This window comes from Sceloporus undulatus, chromosome 1 (genome assembly GCF_019175285.1).
Source record: "Sceloporus undulatus isolate JIND9_A2432 ecotype Alabama chromosome 1, SceUnd_v1.1, whole genome shotgun sequence".
Lineage (NCBI taxonomy): Eukaryota > Metazoa > Chordata > Lepidosauria > Squamata > Phrynosomatidae > Sceloporus > Sceloporus undulatus.
Genome location: NC_056522.1, coordinates 44,305,824 through 44,328,238, shown reverse-complemented (window position 1 = coordinate 44,328,238; position 22,415 = coordinate 44,305,824). Strand labels below are relative to the sequence as shown.

Genomic DNA, 22,415 nt, shown 5'->3' with positions numbered 1-22,415 from the left:
AGAGTTGTCAATCTGATAGCGATATTTATTATGAACCAGCACAATATACAACATGCTGTAATTAAAGTGGAAGAATAATGGAAACTTACTGTACCTTGGCATACTCTTCCACAATACGTGTTTCTGCAGCCATGTTTTCTTCATCCTGTTTAACAATAGTTCGAACTTGCTCCACCACTTTTGCATCTTTGTGAAGTTTTTCCACAAGTTCCTCTATTTCCTGGGGACAGTCACACATGTTTTATTGCAGCATCCTTAATACAATAATGAACTACATTTGCAATACTGTTTCATTTATTTCAACCATATCCTTGCTTCCAATGTATTATTACTATCAACAGATCCTTTCAAATTTAAACCTCCTTCCCTGAGCAGTTTCATGTAAATTGGGAGTGGAGAATGTGTGTGTCCCCTAGGTTTTGGTAGATTGCAATTCCCAGCATTTTTACCTCTAGCTGAGCTGACTAAGACTGACAGGAGATGTCCAAGAACATCTCCATCTACTGCATTACCTAGCAAAGGCCACCCAGGTACCATACATTCTGTAAATGTATGTTCTGCAAGAAAAAAAAAAATCCCCCTTTCTAATCATTGAACACCTCCTCCACTACATTTTTCTCTCATTCTCTATATAGCAGTTAAAGACATTTGCTGACTAAGCCACAGCTGTCTCATAGGCAATTGTCGTCATCCCCTGCCGCCCCGAGCAGGGAAGTCCCATGTTAACCCATTGGTCTCCTGAAGACCATGTTTCTGAGCCCTACTGAATATAAACTGCATAAGTACAAAATTGTAAATATTCTTTTAAAATTGTGTAGTTCTCCACAACTTTCTCACAGTGAGGATAAAAATGGTAAAAGTATTTCTTCTTCTCTTTGACAACAAAATTCATTCAGATTTACATCAACCATAAGGTATTCAATTCCTCCCCCTTCTCTGGAATGTACCCAAGCACATATAGAGACAGTATAAGCATATATACAGTGGGCCCTTGGTATCTGCTGGAGTTTGGTTCCTGGAACTTCTGTGGATAATAAAATTCGTGGAGGCTCAATTCCAATTATATAAAATGGCATAGTAAAATGGTGTCCCTTATATAAAATGGCAAAAACAAGGTTTGCTTTTTGGAATGTAGATATTTTTTAAACATATTTTAAAGCCATGAATGGTTGAATTGGTGGATAAAGAAGCAGTGGAAACAGAGGGCCAACTGTATATGCAAACATACATGTATACAAACGAACACTGGCAAAGTGACAGAGCAGCAGGTCAGCTGAAACAGACTAGGAATATCATTTGGACCACCATCATTTACTGTATATGACTTCAGTGTCTATGTGGTTAAATGCTTATTTTTTGTTTGAATGCAAATAATTATTTATTGTATTAATTATTATTGTATTAATATGTTAGCAGGCATCACATATATCCACATAAAGTGTAGCTTATACATAATTATGGCTTATGTATATGGCCTAATTATTATATACAGTGGGCTCTGCTTATACACGGACTTGCCACCCACAGATTTGAGCATCTGTGGATGGCAAGCCCCCATTGTCCCTAATGGCTGCATGGAGGCAGCAACACCACTATTGGGGACAAAGGTCCCTCACCCTCCCTCCCTCCTTCCTTACCTGTTTCCTTCCTTCCTCTCCACCCTTGCTTGGCTTTGGGGGAAGAGTCTGGCTTCCAGTCAGCTGGGATCCAGTGGAGCCCCTATCCCCAGGCCCAGGACCCAGGGTGGAGCCTCTGGGCCCTGAGACCCAAGCCCCAGCCTTGGCACTCCTTCCCTCCAGCCAACAGGACTCCGAGGGAGCCAAGGCCAGGGCCAGGGCTTGGATCCCAGGGCCCAAAGGCTCTGTCGGGCCTGGGGACAGGGGATCTCAGACACAAGCCCTGACCCCAGCCCCAGCTGACTAGGAGCCAGACTCTGCCCCCAAAGCCAAACCAGGGCAGAGAGGAAGGAAGAAAGCAGGTAAGGAATTAGGGAGGCGAGAGAGGGGAAGGAAGGAGAGACAGAGATAGAGGGAAGGAGGATGGTGGAGGGTGGGAAGGGAAGAGAGGAGGGAAGGTAGAGGGAGTGGAGACTTCAGTCCCATTCTTTTTAATGGTGGCCATCCCACCATTAAGGACAATGGGACATGAGTATCTGCAGATTTGGGTATCTGCGGGGGGGGTCTGGAATGGATCCCCCGCAGATACTGAGGGCCCACTTTAATTATGACCTGAGTTCTTATAGAAAATACAGAACATTTTGAAGAAACTATTTAAAATTATCAAGATATACCTGTGACTTCTTTTCTATTTGAGGACCAAGGAGAAATAATTCATCTTGCATGTCTGTAATATGTGAGGTTGCTTCCAAAATTTTGGTCAGACCAGAATGATAGCAAGTTCTAAAAAAACAATGAGAAAAGTAGTTACAGTATCCATGATAGTTTTGCTTAGGGTCACCATAAATCAAAATTGACTTGAAGGCATATAACAACAACAGACAGTAAACACTGGGCTCAGAAGCATTTACACTCTTTTTTCTCTTCATAGTCTTGCAGACAAGTACATCTCTTGGGAACCAGTAAGGTTTAAATCTTAGCATAGATGCAAAAACATCCAAGGGTTTGAAGAAAGGAGACAAATTGCCCAGTGTGACACATAAAAAACATTTATTTTGATTAGCTACTGAATTGGGAGTTGCAGACTTTCAGATCATATTCTGAAAAAGGTTGTGTGTGTCAGAATATATTTATCCATCTCTATATCTTCTCTAGCAAAATCTGACAGAAGTTATATTAGGTTAATGATTTCAATCAGTAGAGAAGGATGAATATTACACATGAATGGGATAAAACTAACCTTGGAAATACCCCATATTAAGATAAGAATCTATTGTTATAATGTAGCAGTGTCAAGTGGGAACTACCTTTTTTGGTTTTGAAACATGAGCTGCCTTATGTAAGGGTTGACTACTCTGATAAGCAGGAGCTATCCAACCTATCTTTTAATGGTGGGAATGTATGCTTTTGTGAGACAAGACAGCAGCAGGACCCCTGGTGGCACAGTGGTTAAATGCCTGTACTGCAGCCACTCGTTCACAAACCATAATAATAATAATAATAATAATAATAATAATAATAATAATAATAATAATTTGTTTTAGTTATATACCGCTATTCCAAAGATCATAGCGGTGAACAGCAAGTAAGCTAATTAGCAAGTAAGCTAATTTGCCCCCCAATAGTCTGGGTACTCATTTTAGCGAACTCGGAAGGATGCAAGCCTGAGTCGAGCTTGGGCCCTTTTGCTGGTCTTGAACTCGCAACCTTGTGGTTTCAAGTGAATGGCTGCAGTACAGGCATTTAACCACTGCACCACCAGGGCTCCATAAGGTTGTGAGTTCAGCTAGAAGCTCAGGGTTAACTCAGCCTTGCATCCTTCCAAGGTCATTAAAATGAGTACCCAGTGTTTTGTGGACAATTGGCTTACACATTGTAAACTGCTTAAGTACATTGATAAGCTGTATCGAAATGTACTTGCTATTGCTATTGTTATTGCTACTGTGGCTCTTCCAGGTCAGACAGGCTTTTGCTGAGGAGCCAGGCTAAATATGCCAAACAGCTACTGCACAGCAGACATGATGTGTGTGGTCCGTGAGACCCTGGTGGAGGATCTCTTAGAGGCAATAGCAGTGGCACCAGAGATAATTCTTCTTAATACTGCACATAGGGAGGCAACGGAGTTTATCACACGGGAGGAATTTCTCTTAATTTCGAATGAAAAGAAAGTAGGGTCAGAACACATTCAAGTGAATTTGCTAGTTCAGCGAATTTACATGAATTCAAATTGCGTTCGAACTGACTTCCCATTGCCCGAAAATAGCTTGCCATTGCCCGAAATTGCGTGTGATCACCTCTCACGCAATCACGTGAAACCCCATGATTGTGTTCAGAATGACTTCCCATTGCCCAAAATTGTGTGTGGTAGTCTATCACGCAATAACATTAAACCCCATGATTGCGTTTGGATTGCCACTGGATTATACTTCCAATTTCCCTTGTCTGATAAACTCCAATAATAAACCATTCCTGATGCCTTCCAATCCTATGATGAAACAATCCAAAGCCTATGATGAAAACCCTATGATGAGAAAATCCAGAATGAAGCAAGAGATAGTGACAGACAATGAGACTTCCATGTCGGAAGGCACTCAGTGAGCCACTGGGAAAGAGCAAAAGACAAGTACAAGTAGGGCTGTGGCTAAGGGGACTTAAGCTAAAAAGATGTTCAGCTATTGATGTACTCAGAGGTGAAAGGAAAGTCTGAAGCTACACAACACACATTATAGGAACACAGAATGTGAGAAGCATGAATCTAGGGAAGCTAGACATAGTGAAACAAGATGTGGAACATATAAACACTGCAATACTCAGCATGAGTGAAGTGGATAGGAATTGGACATTTTCAGTCAGATAATTACAGTGCTTTACTCAGAAAATGAAAATCTAAGACAAAATACCGTGGTATTAATAGGGAGGAGAGATGTAGCAAAAGCAGCCAAGGGATATAATGCAAACTTTGACTGAATACTATCAATAAGACATCAGAGAAAATTATGAATGTAACCCTAATCCAGGTTTATTTTCCAATTACAGAGGCAGAAGAAGAAGAAATTGAAAGAGCCTGTGCTGGGGTCCAGAAATAAAATTATCACACACCAAGACAGGACATTCTGGTAATCATATGGAACTGGAATGTAAAAGTAGAAAATACAGCAGAATCAAAGATTGTAGGAAAATTTGGCCTAGGATCAAGAATTGAAAAGGAGAGTGACTGACTGAATTTTGTGAAGCCAACAGTTTGTTCATCGAAAACACATTCTTTAGACACGAAAGAGGTATACATGGACATCACCTAACGGCTATTATGGAAATCAACACACTATATAATTGGTATGGAGAATATCCATTCTCTCTAAAAAAACAAGACCAGGAGCAGATTGTGGCACAGAACATGAACTGCTAATATCAATAATTAGAGTAAGGTTAATAAAAGAACACTAAAGCAATCATTGTGCTGAAATAAAACCTGAAAAACATCCTTTTAGAATTTAAAGATTAAACCATGCCCTGTGAGAAGTGGCTAAGGAGCAGGGTATGTTTAGCATGGGGAAAAGAAAGTTGAGACATGACAAAATAGCTATGCTTAAGTATCTGAAAGGGTGTCATACTGAGGAAGGAGCAAGCTTGTTTTCGGCTGCTCCAGAAACTACGACACAGGCCAATGGATTCAAACTACAGGAAAAGAGATTCCACCCAAACACTAGGAAGAACATCCTCGTGATTAGAGCTGTTTGGCAGTGGGATACACTGCCTTGGAGTGTGGTAGAGTCTTCTTCCTTGGAGGGCTTTTAAACATAGTCCGAGACTGTTTTGATTATGTGTTCCTGCATGGCAGGGGATTGGACTGGATACCCTTGTGGTCTCTTCCAACTCTATGATTCTACGATTTGAAAAAATAGATTTACATGATTAAACCTACTTGTCTGGGAGCCAGAAGATCTCTGGATTGAAGACAGGAACACTGTCAGGGAAGAATGCAAAAAACAAAACAAAACATCAATAACCAAAAAAGTAGGAAAGGCCTCATTGGATGACAGACCTGCTCTTCAAGCAGTTAAGGAAAGACGAGAAGCAAAAGTAAAAGGTGACAGTAATAAGATTCAGAACTCTGACTGCAACTGTTCAGCAACTTGTGCGCAGGGATAAGGAAAACTAATATAAGAACCAATGCAGAGAAATAGATGACAGCAACAAAAAATGATAGAACTAGAGATGTCATACATAAGATATGAGAATTCAAAGGGAAATTTAAATAAGAGTGGGGATGTTCTATTTACAGCAGGAAAACACACTGCATGATCAAGAGGAAATAAAAAGACAATGGAAACAATACATTGAAGAACTATATAAAAGAGACAAAAGCATGATGGATTCATTCAAGGAAGAACTATTTGAAGATGATTTCACAATTTTAGAAAGTGAAATGGAAGCTGTACTCAAGACATTTTCAGAAATAAATAATCAGGAACAGATAATCTATCAATAGAGCAGTTTCAAGCAATAGAAAAAAGAATCCACTAAGATTCTAAGATCTGTCAACAAATATGGAAAACAAAATAATAGTCCACAGATTGGAAATGCTCAATATGGATTCCAGTCCCCAAGAAAGAGGACACAAGGGATGCAGACCACTGCATTAATCTCCCATACAATTCTGCAGCAAAGACTTTTCAATATATGGAGTGAGAAATGACAAATGTCCAAACTAGGTTCAGAAGAGGAAGAGGCAATAGGGATCATATTCCAAACATATGTTGGATAACTGGATTTTCAGAAGAAAATTGCCTGTGCTTTATAGACTATAGAAAAGGTTTTAATTATGTATATCATGAAAAACAATATATTCTTAAAGAAATGGGTGTGCAACAACATTTCAGTATCCTGATGCATAATGTGTACTTGGACAAGAGGCTACTATCCTGACAGAAGATGGAGAAACAGAATGGTTTCCAATTGGCAAGGGAGTCAAGGAAAAGCAACACATTTTATCACCCTGTCTGTTTAACTTGTAAGCTGAATATATCATATGTGAAGCAGTAATAATAATAATAGGTTTTATTTATTTAGTCTCAGAAGATGGAGGTGTGAATTTGGAGGAAGAATCACCAACAATTTAAGATATGCAGATGACACCACACCACTAGTGGAAAATACCAAAGACTTGGAATGATTACTGAAGAAAATCAAAGAAGAAAGTATAAATGCATGTATACTGTTGAACATTAAGAAGGGGGGGGGGGGGGGTGCGGTGCCCACAGATTGTTTACATAACTTTCAAGTAGACAACAAAGTCATTGAAATAGTTCAACATTTTCCATACCTTGGCTCAGTTATTAATCAGAATGAAGACTACAGTCAAGAAATCAGAATAAGTATAGAATCTGGAAGGACAGCTTTGAAGGAATGAGATAAGATCTTAAAGACTGAACTGTTCTTGGAAGCCAATATGACTAAACTGAGACTGCCATACTTTGAACAAACAAGAAGACATGACTCACTAGAAAAGAAAACAATACTTGGCAAGGTAGAAGGCAGTAGGAAAAAAAAGAAGACCCCTACTGTAGGGGCATAAAATCAATCAAGGAAGCAACTGTCTAGTGTTTCCAAGACCTGAGCAGGGCTGTTGATGACAGGGCAACCTGGAGATGTTTCATTTATGGAGTTGCCACAACACATCAAAGTCACCTTGATTTGGCAGCAGTTAACAACAACAATCCAAGGTGCCTACTAATGGATGGTCTTTTATTGGATGTTGGGGACTGAATAAAAGGAAATCCATGCTGGATCAGAGGATCTGTCTAGTCCAGAATTCAGATCAATGGTCAACCAGTCACTTACAGAAAGGCTGCCAACAGGGCATGAGTGCAACATGGGACCTCCTGCATGTTCTTGTTATCATCTTTACATAGTATTTGTTAACATGTCTGCTTTAAATTAATCCATAAGCACCCAAGTCTTCCACATTACTGCAATTTTTTAAAAAAAATATTAAAATTTAAATATGTTATTGAAATATTTATATCTCATACTATTCCTAGAAGTTATGGGTGATGTGCAATTACAATGCATTTAAAACTATTTATAAAATAATTTAAGTGAACTAAAATGTATGAGTCATAGAAACAACAATCTACATTTGTGTACAGTTGCACTTGAAATGTTAATACTTTTGTGAAGCTATGGTATGTTACAATAGTACAAAAGTTACATGCATCATTCTTACCTGTCCCTCACCGTTTTTTCTTTAGTTGATTGCAATATAGTTGAAAAAGTTTTTATGAAATGCAGGTAGCCATTGGGAGTAACATAGTAGTGCCTTTTAGTTTCTTTCAAGTACTTCTCAATTATTACAGATACATTTTTATGAATGTTAACACTTACATCAACAAGCAGATTTCTGAAATTCTGAGAAGAAATGTGATAATGAAAAGAGTGCATTTATACCTTGGATATTTCTGTTTAAGAATATTTGGTTTGTCAAGTTTAAGTAGTCCCATGCGGGAATGGAAACTACCTAGCTGTAACACTTGCTGCACTCACTTACAACTGTTGTTCTACAATAGTTCTTCACAACATGTAACCCAGGGGCTGTATGCAGACCACCAAACAATTTCTAGCAACCTGTAAGGAGGAGACACAACTTCCTGTGGGGTGTGTGGTAGCTGGAGGCTAACAGCCAGGTACTGTAGTCTCTTGGCCAAGGCTCCTCTGTAGTGCAGCCTTACTCCTGAAGAGAAGGCCAGGCAGTGGGCTTGCCCACAAGCCTTCTCTGCCACAGCCTGGCCTTATTCCTGAGGAGAAGCTGAGCAGTAGAGGAGGAGGAAGGGAGAACACTCTGCCTAAGCCTCCGCTGCTGCAGCCTAACCTTATTCATGAGCTCTCCTTCACCATTCTTCAAATGCCAATATTGCTAAAAAAACCTTCCAGATAAATGGAGGAAGAGGAAAAAGAAAAAAAACTAGACAAGCATTAAAAAAACCTTGAAAAGAGAACTTTGCTGTCAGAGGCCTTGTATTTTTTTAAAAAACTCCTCAATTTAAAAAGCCATTTGTAGTAATCTATTTTAATTTCCTACTATCTGCACTTTAAAGGGAAATATCACAAGTGCCAATGTAATTGAGAAGTGGAATCCTTTTTTGCAGAGCGACTGTCCCCAGGCATCACCCTCTGGAATCTGCCTGAGAGGAAGGAACGGAACCATTGCAATGCAATTTCCCCTATTCCTAACTCTTTCAGGCGTTCCAACAGGATGTTATGATCAATTATGTCAAAAGTCACTGAGAGGTCTAGCAGCACCAACAGGGTCACACTTCCTCTGTCGATGCCTAGATGAAGGTAATCAGCTAAGGCAACCATAGCACTCTCGACTCCATATCCTGTCCTAATGCCAGTTTGAAATGGATCTAGATGTAATCACACGTATGATTATATGTGCATATATGCCATGTATAGACTATAATTTTCATTTCTGGAAAGCTCTGATTAGAGGCATGCCTAACCCCCAACCACATAGGTGATTCTATCCATGTTTGCATAAAAGAATGGCAGAAGTTTGCTTTTGCTTTTTGAGCTCCTCCAGATGGAAAAATGGGCATGATGCAAGGTATACTAGTCTTACATTGGTCAGAATCAGATGTAAGCTTTTTTGGAGAGGGGAAGTTGCTTTGTACTCTCAAATGGAGAAACAAATATTTCCTTAAAGCCAGTAAAAGCTGTTTTAAGTGTGGAGTAATTTTTACAATCTATCCCACCCTGAAGTGTGATTTTTTTTTTAACCATCTTTGCCTTATGGAAAAGACTATGGGCTTCAAGATCTAGCACAATGAATTTTATCCATTTTGACTGGCCTAATGAAAGTAATGCCACAATACTAATTTTGGAATTTGTTTCATGGTCAGCACAGCCATTGTGGCATTTGTCAACTGTTAATGTTGATATGATGACATCTCTCCTTAGGGTGAAAAGGGCAAGATTTCGGGAGGAGTGTAGCTCCATCCAGCACAGGAACATCTCTGGCTTTTCTGAATGAAATTTGAATTAATTTGCCCTCACAAAATCTAGTACTGACAATATTTATTTATTTACTTTATACGCTACCTTTCTCCCAGGACAGGACCCAAGGTGGCTTCCATAACAACACATATGTTTACAAAACATTTTAAAACCAATTTAAAATCACCACATTAGAACACTACCATTAAAAAACATACAAAGTTAAAATAGATAAAACATTAAAAGCTTGCTTAAATAAAAATATTTTTGCTTGCCGGTAAAAGGAAAGCGGGGAGGGGGCTACCCTTGCCTCCCGCAGAAGAGAGTGCCAGAGGTTTAACACCAAAAAGACCTTTCTTGTAATTAAATGGAAAGGAGTGATAGAATTAAGTCTCATCAGAATACCTGACCTCAAAAGTCTGTATAATCTCTCCTAGCAGTTTCATGTAGATGTTGAATAGCATAGAGACAGAACTGAGCCTTGAGAGATCCCACAGGATAGTACTGTGGGGGCCAGACAGGAATCACCAAGCACCATCATCTGGATTTGCTCCTCTAAGAAGGGCTGGAACCACTGTAAAACTCCAAATTCCAGAGATGAGGCCAAGAAGGATACCATGGCTCATGGTACCAAAAGCTGCTGAAACATCCAGCAGGGCCACACTCTTCCCCTCCAGTTCCCAGTATAGGCCTTCCATCAAGGTAACCGAAGCCATCTCCGTCACTTAACCAAACCTGATGCCAGACTGAAATGGATGTACATTATTAGTTTCATCCAGGAGCCCTTGGAACTGGCAGGCCACTGTAAGCTCCAGAACTTTGCCAAAAAGGAGGGATATTTTGAATTTGCACAATCTGTTACAATAATGCATGCAAAGCTTGAATTTACCATCCAGACATCATTAGGAGAACAATAAAATATTGCAGTTTACAGAAGAAATATAAATAATACCATACCTCATTTCCATATGTATCATCATAACTAAAATAATGTTTTGCAACATGGCAAAGGGCTTCTTCAGGCCAGTCTTCATACCAGTCAATTGTACAGCAGTTAACAATAGCAGGATATGTCCGGCAACGTTGACGAAAGACCATTCCTGCAGGACTTATTGTCAAAACTACATGAAGATTGCTATGTACCCTCTGAAATAAAGATACAACCCTGTATGAAAACGGTACTGATGTGCATAATTTGGGAAATATTGTGCATTTATATTTACAATGTTGTGTCCTGGACTGCAATTCCAGTTGGGGGTAAGCTTCATCAAAATCATCAGGACTTTCTTCCGAATAAACATACTTACAATGCACTGCGAATTATCCAGTTTATGTGTCATAATTTTGCTGTGAGTCATTGAACCAGCTCCATTAAAGAGAGAAAGTGGGTTTATTCATTTCCAGAATGGGGAGATGCTATGCATCACAGATTCACCAACCACTGCCCCCCCACCCCAGCAGGCAGAATGGGTGGGGTATAACCTAGCAGGTGAGTTAGCTGGTGACACATTCAGTGTAATTTCCTATCTGTGCTCTGACTAATAAAGCTGTGCTCTTTTAACCCAAAACCACAACTTGTCCTTACCTATTATTCGCCTCTTCTGTGAAACTGTGCACCTGCACACAATGGTGTTAGGGGCACAATCAATGGCAACAAGTGCTCAAAATGAGCTCTAATGAGATGTATTTGCCTAAAAAACTGCTAATTCAATTTAATAGCAGAAAGTTCTTTAATACCAGAAAGCAGTACATGGCTTCAATTTTGAGATGGAACTCTTTCTTTTCATAGTAATGATAGAAATATTTATATCTTAAATCTAGAAACATTTAAACTTAAAATACACATATAATTCCTCTCAATTTATGTCTACAGTAGTACTCTTGCCTCCGATTTATTATTTATGTGCAACACGCCTGCCATAAATATCCAGATGTAAACTGCAACAGTTGCACATAAATCAGGGATGAGGGAGAGTCCGGTTGGTAATGGCGCCCTGATGAGACGCTTCTGAACTGACTGCTCAGAAGCGGGTCGGACATTGCGGCTTTTGGGGTGGCTAAGGGGGGTCCTTACACCCCAGAAATATTCCCTTGGCATAGGGATAACAGAGGGGGCCCGGTGGAGGCTCTAGGATCTGATCTCTTGCCGATCTGACCTCCAGAAGACTGAAGGAGGAAAGAAGAGCAGGAGCAGTGGGAGCCGAAGGGCAATTCACGGCCGCGATTGTTACCCCACATCGTGGACAGGGGCGCCATCAATTTTTATTATATTCCAATTCGATTTGAAGGACGTTTGTTAACTTCTCTGCCGGGACCGGTAAGAGTAACTTTCGCAATTATCTTTGCATGACTCAGCTACTACATTTATGAAAGAAATGAGCGGAGAAAAGGAGTAGAGAAGTGAATTGAAAGGAGTTAATTTTAAGATAACAAGAGACGAAAGAAAGGAAGAGGAGAAGAGGAGAATAAGATTCATCCAGGGAATAGAAACAATCTAAGAAATGTGAGAAGAAGAAATAAAGAGAATAAAGTACAGAAGGGAAAAGAAGGGGAGAAGAAACAGTGAAAAAGAGTACTAAGAACTCTAAAGAGTTAATGGACAACTTGCGCCGACCTTGAGGGGAACCAGATAGACAAAACAAAGTGCCAGCGGCTTCAACAGTGACTACAAATCTATTTGTGACGTGGAGGACGGGGGAGGAGATATCGAGGACTGGGGAGGGGACGTCGAGGACGGGAGGAGGGGGCGACGAGGATGGGTGGAGGAGATAGAGGAAGGGAGGATGAGACAATGGAAAACACACAATAATAATATACTATTTGTGAAAATTTTCTGTTCACTCACTCATCTACTGGAGCGGAGAGAAGATTAGAGTCACTCGGGGGGAGGGAGTGATATTGCTTGCTGTTGCAAGTGGAAATGATGCAAGTGGAAGGACTTAGACAAGGATTCTGGATAATGTAGTTTGGAAAGGCGAAACAAGAAAGGAAGTTAGTAAAAGAGTGGCGGAACTAAAAGCACTCTGGGAATTGTAGTTTTGGCTTGTGTAAAGGGAAAAGGAAACAACAAGGAACAAGAAAACGAAGATACTTATGGAGAAGATTTAAAGGACTAAAATAATTCGAGTAAGCAATAATTAATAAAGCTATTGTGAATTTAAGGGAAAATAGCAAGAGAGTGTTTACTAAGGAGGGAAAGAAAAAGGCAGTAAAACAGAAGGACTCTGCAGTTGCATTTTTGGGGCTACTCTCAAAATAAAGGATTGTGACTATGGCAATGTGTAGAGGGTAATGTGATGGGGGAAATGTACTACTGTAAATATCACCTCTGCTTTAGTGATGGTTTGTTTATAAAATTGTGATACTTAACAAGACTACTAAGTAAATCACTTTAAGAAATTAACAAATTGAGTATAAATTAGTGCTGAATGCTAAAGGGCACTTAGAATATAGCAAGTAGTAGAATCATTATTGTTATTGTTATATTTGTTAATATTGAGAGGACCTGAGATTCTCTCTTTAAGGAAATTTAAGTTTCAATACCTTAAGTCACTAGAGAGTAGTGGACAAATTACAACATGTCTTCCACTGGGAAAAATGTGCCCCCTAAAGGACAACAGCAATCACAAAGAAGAGCTTCAGCAGAAAAAACTGACATGACTGTAACTTTACTGGAGGAAATAAGGAAGTTAAGGACAGAATTACAAGAGACAAGGACAGAATTAAAATTAGAAATGAAGGACTCTGAAAAAGGGATACGTCAGGAAATAAGATCTGATATGAAAGAGATAAATCAGACCATTGAGAAGCTAACCATAGACATAACAGCAACGAAACAGAAAGTACAAAAAGTAGAAAAGAAAAGTGATAAAATGGAAAGTGAAATTGTGGCACTAAAGAAAAAAATGGAAGATGAATTGGAGGAAAGATCTATCTGGGAACAAAAATTTAGGGATAAATGTATTAAGGTAAGAGGGCTTCCCGAAGAGCAAGAAGAAGACCTTATGGATAAAATATCAAACCTCCTGGCAGAATTTTTGGGCTGAGATTCAACAACATTTGAGTAAGAGATAGATCTATTGTTCCACGTGAACTCTTATATAGCATCCCAGAGACAACTGCCGAGAGATATTATCGTTTATTTTGTGAAAAAATATGTTCGGGATGAGATATTGAGAAGACATAATGAGAAACCGCTGGAGTTTGATGGCCAGGCCTTGAAGGTTTTTAAAGATGTGCCCATGAAAGTATTAAGAAAACGAAAGGAATTCCAATTTTTGACAATAAGACTAAGACAAGAAGGAATAAGATACAGATGGGAAATTCCAGAAGGGCTAACATTTTGGTTTAAGAAGAAAAGAATCATGATAAAAACAGTGGAAGAAGCAAAGAAAATCATGAGACACTTTGAAAAGCAACAGGACCAATCGAAGAAAGAAAATGAAGAAGAGGAAAAAGGGAAACAAAAAAAAGAGAACAATGACGACTCATAGTATGGCTAAGAGTACAGAGCAGACGAAAGGAAATGAATCAACTGTCCCAGATGAAATTGAGGAATTATTAGTAGGAGCAACAGGAGGACAAGAAGAGGGCGATGACAAGTACCAGAGTGGGAAAGAAGATGAAGATAACTTGCTGGAAGATTTATAATGTAGAATATTTTAAATAAAAGACTATCTTAAACAAAAGTGTCAGAAAAATGGAGAAACTTAAATTATTAACGTGGAATACACAGGGGTTGAATACGCCCCACAAGAGAAAGAAGATATTTCATAATTTACAAAAACAAAAAATTGACGTAATATGTCTCCAAGAAACAAGGATAAAGAAGAAAGATGTAAAACATCTGGGCAATCCGAAACTAGGTTTGGAATTTGTTTCTGCATTGATCTATAAAAAAAAGGGGGTGGTGATGTATGTAAATTCCAAATATGAGCCAAAAGAAATTGTGAATGACCCTTCAGGGAACTACTTGGTAATAGAATTGAAATATCAAGACCGGAAAGTAATCTGTGTTGGGGTATATGGAGTTCTAGAAAACAAAGGGAAATTTTATAAGAAATTGCTCAATGAGTTGAAAGATTTAAATTTTGATGACATGATTTTGATGGGAGACCTGAATGGAGTCATTGATCCGGCTATAGATAGAAAATCTGAAAAACAAGGGAAAAAATTAAAAGGGAAGTTGCCAAAAGAATTTTTTTATCTAATCGATATTATGAAGATCCAAGATGCCTGGAGGTTAAAATATGGGAATGCTAAATAGGCATAAATCTTGGTCCAGGCTGGATATGTTTTTTATCTCGCCATTCTTGAGCTCAAGAATTAATAAGATCGAGATTCCACCTAAAGTTTGGTCTGATCATAATCCGGTAATTATGGAATTGAAATTGGGCAGAAAACAATTTACTTGGAGACTAAATGAGAATTTACTGAATAATGACGACTTCAATAAGAAAATGGGAGAAAATATAAATATGTTTTTCCAAGAGAATCTAAACAAAGGTGTTTCAACACAAACTGTATGGGACACCTCTAAGGCAGTGATAAGGGGGGCTATTTATGAAAGAAAGTGCAGAACTGAAAAAGAAAAAGGAGGCATGTATGAAAAAATTGTTGGACGAATTAAAAATAAGAGAAAATCAACTGAAAACAAATTCAAATGGGAAAAAAATTAAACGAGAAATGTCCATACTACAAAAACAGATATCTCAAATTACGCAGGAGGAGATACAAAACAAAATTAAATATACAAAACAAAATTTTTTTGAAGCTGCGAACAAACCTGGATGATTGTTAGCCTATCAATTGAGGAAAGAAAGTAATAAAAGACAAATTAGAGAACTTAAGATTGAAGAAGACATTATAAAAGATCCAAAAAAGATCAATAAGACATTTTAAAATTTTTATTCCACTTTGTATGCGAAGTCAAAAATACAAGAGAAAGATATAGCCAGCTATCTCAAGAAGATTAATGTTCCCAAGATAGATGAAAAACACCGATTAGAGTTAAATAAACCAATATCAAAAGAAGAAATAATCCTCGCAATTAGGAGAAGTAAATTAAATAAATCGCCTGGCCCTGATGGTTTTATTATGGAGTACTACAAAATATTTATGACACAGCTACTGCAACCATTATACATGGTGATGAACGAGATTTTTGATAAAAATATACCTGAAACATGGAGGCAAGCCAAGGAGGATAAAGATTTTAAAAATCCATCTAATTATAGGCCAATATCTCTGCTTAATTCAGACTATAAACTATTCGCTTCTATTTTGGCAGAAAGATTAAAGAGAGTGTTAAATGAATGGATCCATGAAGACCAAAACGGATTCCTACCGAAAAGACTGATGAAAGATAATATTAGAAATGTGTTAAACCTAATAGAATACCATGAAAAAAACTACGACAAAATTTTTTTACTAATATTCCTGGACGCAGAAAAGGCTTTCGACAAGGTGATTTAGTTATATATGGTAAAAACTCTAGAGGAAATGAATGTGGGTGAAAATTTTTTAATTTGGATAAAAAAGATATATGAGAAGCAGGAAGCCAAACTAATTATAAATGGGGATAAAACAGAATCATTTAATATCTATAAGGGAGTAAGACAAGGATGTCCACTGTTTCCACTATTATTTCTTTTGGTAATAGAAACATTTCTGATACAGCTGAGAGAAGACAAACTGATCACAGGAGTAAAAATAAAAGGATGGGAATATAAAACGAAAGCATTTGCGGACGATTTAATAATCTCTTTAAGTAATCCTTTGGAAAGCTTAGATCCATTATTGAAGAAACTAAAAGAGTTTGGAGATAATTCAGGATTCCAAATTAATAAAGATAAAACAAAGATGCTGACGAAGAATATTTTTGAAGAGGAACAGGAGAGAATAAAAGACAAAACGAAATTTCAAATAGTGAAAAAAGTTAAATACCTAGGAATATGGTTGACGATAAAGAATACGGATTTATTTAGAAATAATTACAAAAAGGTATGGACCGAAATACAAAAAGAAATAAAGAGGTGGACTAAATTAGAACTATCTTGGACAGGCAGAATATCGACGATTAAGATGATGATTCTTCCAAAAATGATTTTTTTATTTCAAAATCTCCCAATAATAGCAAATGACATTCCCTTCAAGAAATGGAATAAAGATATTTCAAAATTCATTTGGAAATCAAAGAAACCAAGAATTAAATTACAGCTACTGCAAGATGCAAAAGAAAGAGGAGGTCTGGCGTTACCTAATTTTAAATTATACTACTATGCTGCCGCTTTAAATTGGATATTAGATTGGATTTGACTAAAAAGATGCAAAATTATAAATCTAGAAGGAGCAGATTTATTATATGGTCTTCATGGATACCTATTCTATGACAGAATCAAAGTTAATAAAGAATTTAGTAATCACTTACTAAGGAAAGCATTATATCGCGTATGGAATAAAGTAAAGGACAGATGGTTCACCAAAATACCCTTGTGGGTATCCACAAATGAAGCCTTCTTTAAGAATGAAAAATTGGCATGTGGAAAATGGCTAACATATGAGGACTTACTAAAATGGAAAATGATCAAAGAAAAATGAAATCAGAAGAAGAGCTATATGAATTAGGATACAACTGTAACTGGTTTACGTATAGAAGATTAAAAGAAAGATATAATCATGACATGAAATTTAATGGAATTGGGAAAGGCAAGATAGAATTTTAAAAGATGGATCGCGAGAAATTTCCAAAATTTATCAACTACTTCTAAGACAAGAGTTGGAACAAGACTATATAAAACATTGTATGATTAAATGGGCACAGGATCTTGGCCAGAATATTCAACTGGAACAATGGGAAAAGAATTGGAAAAAGAGAATTAGATATACTAAAAACTATGCAATCCAAGAAAATTTGATAAAAATGCAATTTAGATGGTTTCTAACCCCGGAGACAATCTCTAAGATGACACGTAATAGCCAAAATAAATGCTGGAAATGTAAAGAGGAAGTGGGAAATATAATTCATTGCTGGTGGAAGTGTAAAATAATAAATAGATTCTGGACAGAAATACAGCAAAAAATACAGGAGATTTGCAAGATCAAAATAAACAAAGATCCCAAAATGTTTCTGCTAAACATGATAGAAAATAAGGATATAGAAAGGAAGCATGGAAAACTCCTATTTTATATGATCAGTACAGCTAGATTGTTGTTGGCATCAATGTGGAAATCAGAGAAGGTTCCGGATATAGAAAGCTGGACATTAAAGATGTATGATTATATGGAGATTGACAAACTTTCTTGCTTTTTAAAAAAAGAATCGATAAATAAATTCAAGAAAGATTGGGAACCCTGGATAAGTTACATGAAAGAAAATGAAGGGGCCTTTGCAGGTATATTTGATTAAAATACAATTTCAAGATCTCAATATCACTTGTGATCAGGAGAAAATATGTAAATATGTGGTATTAATAATAAGTAAAACAGCGACATTGTATAAAGGAATTAGAAAAGGGAGAAAGATTAATGATATAAAAAGTATACATGCAAAGATGATTTAAGAATAAGAATGGAGTGAACAGAAAGTGTTAAAGAGACTAAACAGATAGACACGGTTCTGATAGAGAATAGAGGAAGGACTTGAGTAGGGGAGGGATTTACAAAGCAAATGAAAGTAAAATATGTACACATATTTAATGTATTTTATTTGGTGAAATCTAATAAAAAGTATTTAAAAAAATAAATAAATCAGGGATGAGAAATGTGTGTTCCTTACAGATATTGTTGGAGTGCAACTCCCATAAACTCTCAGCCTCCTCTGAGGCTGAGAATGTGACTTCCCCAGATCACCCAGGCAAGTTAATGTGACTGCCCAAGATCACCGAGTAGGCTTCCATGGTTGAGCAGGGATTCAGATCCTGCTCTCCCAAAGACATAGCCCGATACTCAAACTACTACACCATGATGGCTCAGGAACAGCTCTAATACATATAATTCAGACATTCAAAAACAGAAAGAACAAATACACAAGAGATATTATACCTGTAAGAAAAACGAATATATATCTTCTATGCTGTTGGAATGTTCAACCTTTTCAGCAGCAGAAGTAAGTGCTATAATAATATTATCCAACTCATCTTTTTCAAATAAGTTAGGCACCTGTCCTGATTTTAGAATACAACTCAGATCTTCTAAAAATGTCTCCTAAGGAAAAAATATATGAATTAGTAATCTCCTCATGGCTGGTTAGTTTTTAAAGAGCTAAAATCATACAACCAGTTCAAGACAAAGTTAAACATAGTTATATTACTAAAATCTATGAGCTTAATTTTGATTCTCTTTTTATTGTGTTTTAGCAATTTTTTCAATGTTATCTGAGTAAAAATACTGTAATCGTTAGTATTAATTAAAAGTCAATGTGTAGATACTCTATTTTTATAGTCCATTATGAATCTGTAAATGAAAACAGACAGAAGTGGTGGCAGGAAATTGGGTTGGAAAGACTCACTTCCATCAGTACATTATTTCTGTAGGCAGAGCAAATGCACACACAAATGCAAAAAAACCCCTCTTAATCTAGAAGCACCCACAGAAGTTACAGTCTCAGTAGATCTACACTTAAATACTAATAAACTCTGCTGATACTTTTGTCTATGTGATCTCACTACAGATCCAGTTGCTTGTTGTGTGCATTTAACTCAGTTCTGACTTATGGGAGTGAAGCAGATGGATGATAAAGCAGGACCATGGCAACCACACGGCAGGCTTCCAAAGTGGGCTGCTTCTGCAGTCCCAAGCCAGCTGCCGCTAGGAGCCAAATTATCTCTGCTCCTTTTTGGTTTGGCTTTTAGCCCCCTAGTGCAACATCAGCATGACTTCCATCCACTATGGGGGCATGCATCTTGTAAATCCCACACCCCAAAAGTGGCCGGAAGCTGCTTTATTTAGCTTGTGTGTTTCGGGCCATGGTGACCCTAAAATAAATCCAGTCCCAGATACCAGATCCCGGTAACCCCAAATATTTTAATTTACTAGTATGGGTTCAAATTGGCAGGCAGATTATTAATTTTGTCTACTTGTGTGCATATAGCCAATGGGTGTTTTTAAAGTTTGGCAGTTCTGCTAATCATGCCACTTATTTGATCTAGTTCATTACCTCAGTAACTGTTTTATTTAAAAAGGAGGAGCACATGCACTTAGAATCATAGAATCATACAGTGGTGCCTCGGGTTACGAAAATAATTCGTTCCGCGGCCGCTTTCGTAACCCGAAAAGCCTTCGTAAGTCGAAAACCCATAGGCGCTAATGGGGAAAAAAGCCATTTTTGTGTCCCATTTAAAATAGCGCCGGAGTTTTTTCGTAACCCGAAAAAACTTTCGTAACCCGAAACAATAAATCCCTATGGGATTTTTTCGTATCCTGAAAAATTCGTAACCTGGGTATTTCGTATCCCGAGGTACCACTGTACTTTCAAAATACACTTGGAAACATGTTCCCTAAGTTTGTTGTTGTTGTGATGGTGGATGTTTCCGACTTATGGCAACCCTAAGGTAAACCTATCATGAGGTTTTCTTGATATGTTTCATCAGAGGGAATTTGCCATTACCACCCTCTGAAGCTGATAGCATGTGACTTACCTGAAGTCACTCAGTGGGTTTAAATAGCTGAGCCAGGATTCAAATGCTAGACTAAAGCATCATAGCCCAGTGCTCAAACCAATATGTTGGGTACTAAATATATTATATGTGTTTACGTTTGCCTTTGGTCATTTTTGATTTTTTATAAATATTGTTTATACTTATATGACTTATGAGCTAAGCCTATTCTTGGCTCAATGAGATAATTAAAAGTCTTATAGATTTCCCAAAGTCACTGAGAACAGGGCAGCTCCTGCTATGATTTGAAATTGCCAGTCAGGTCAGCATAACAGCTGTCATAGTTCCTGAAGGGGGGAAGGATAAACGACATTTCCCATCCATTTTCATTTAATCCTTGTTATATATAAAGACCCTTACAAGCATAACATGTACTACAAGTCTTTTTCATGAGTTAGGTGGACATAGGATAGGTTTTATGCAGGAATTGTTATTCCTGGAAAGATTCAACTACAATAGATGTTATGGTTTTGTTTCATTTAGGTGCTTGATCTCATTTATTCCTCATTAACTCCTCAGGGGGTTCAGCAACATAGGACTTCGGGTAGTCCAGTTTTGCTGGGCCATTTTTGAGGGGTTCAGCCCATGCAGTCTAGTTTTGGCTGGCCCAAGCTCCCACTGCCCTCCCCCAATTCCAGGGTCCATGTACAGATACTTATGCCTACCCAAGGAAATTCAGATATCACAGTACTCCTCTTTATTGTTATTTGCCTTTGAGACAGCTTCAATCTTTAGTGACCCTGTGAATGACAGACCTTCAAGAGTCTTGGTCATCCATAGCCCTATTCAGATCTTGCAAACTCAGGGCTTCTTTGATTAAACCAATTCACATGTAATTCAGTCTTTTATGACTTCTGGTTGGGCACAGTCCGATCCCAAAAGGACTCACTTGTGGATGACAGCAATGTGCGGTAAAAACCTCCAATATTTAAAATCCAGAAAGAGGGAATCTCACCCATAAGATTTGGGAGACAAAGGTGCTCACAGAGGTTCATGCCAGTTGCCTCTCAGGTTGGGAAAGGGCTTTAAAATCAAGCCCAAACTGACCTCAGGGTAGCTGAGGAAGCTGAGAGCAAGCTGCAGACGTGTTCCAAAGCTGATGGGTGGCTTAAGCCAGTGAGCGACACAAGTACCACCAACAACTTTTAAACTTAAGCGGATAAAACAAACAGTTGTGTTAATAAAATTCCTAGAAACGACCGGATCAGCTGAGGTTTCTAGAAAGAAAGAACTATAAAGACACACTGAAAGCAAGTAGCTATTTATAAATAAGGCTACAATCAATAAGAGAAGTTGGAAAGTGAAAGTAATTAGAGAAAGTGGGAAGAGAATGTGTATTGGAGAAACAGATGAGGAAGTGTTGTTGAAAGAAGGATAAAAGTGGAGAGTTGCAATTAGATGAACATTAAAAAATACATGATCTTTGTAATTAAAGGCTTTAGAAATAAATTAAATGGAGGAACTATAGAAATCTAATACATGCCAAAAGGAGCAACAATAATAACAATACTAACAATAATAACAATAACAATAACAGTGTGGAATTTTAAGGTGAGAAAGAAGTGTCTCAGTTTATGCTCACAATGCCGGTGCCTTCTTTACATGTGTGTGATCTGACTAAATAGAGTAGAATTAATGAACTGTTTGATCTGACTAATTAGAAGTGAATTAATCAATTGTTTGCACGGAACTGATTTAGCTGATTAATGGATTCAAGAAACTATTAAAAGTTGAAGAAGACTGAAGTGGGAGGGAACAGTTAAAAATGTGCTATGGAAAGAGACAAGATAAAATACTAGTAAAGAAAGTGAAGGTCGAAGAGAGAAAAGAAAACAACTAAATTGAAAGAGACAGAAGAAAAGAGTTAATTCTCCTTCTGTCAGCTTTCACAACAGTACAAAGAAATTGAGAATGCTATGGCATTGGTGAGTCTGCTTCAATGAAATATTCAATGAAATATCTTTACACTTGAAGATATTATCTAGTTCCTGCACAGTTGTGCTTTCATAGCTGCCTTTCCATCCCCCAGACTTCTGATTTCTTGATTAGTCTCCATTTTGCTTAAAGGAATTGAAAAACTTATAACTATTTTGATGTTTTTATCAGTCATTTAAGGATATGTAAACCATCTGTGGTCATTTTTGTTTCC

General features: G+C 37.7%; 1 protein-coding gene across 1 annotated transcript in view; it reads right to left on the bottom strand.

Moving 5' to 3' along the window:
- Positions 1-22,415, bottom strand: part of DNAH14 (dynein axonemal heavy chain 14) — a 390,714-nt gene that overhangs the window by 61,994 nt on the left and 306,305 nt on the right. The window contains 5 exon segments of the mRNA XM_042445585.1: positions 95-220; positions 2,291-2,399; positions 7,843-8,024; positions 10,569-10,757; positions 18,654-18,815. Of these exon segments, the coding sequence (XP_042301519.1) occupies positions 95-220; positions 2,291-2,399; positions 7,843-8,024; positions 10,569-10,757; positions 18,654-18,815 (768 nt within the window).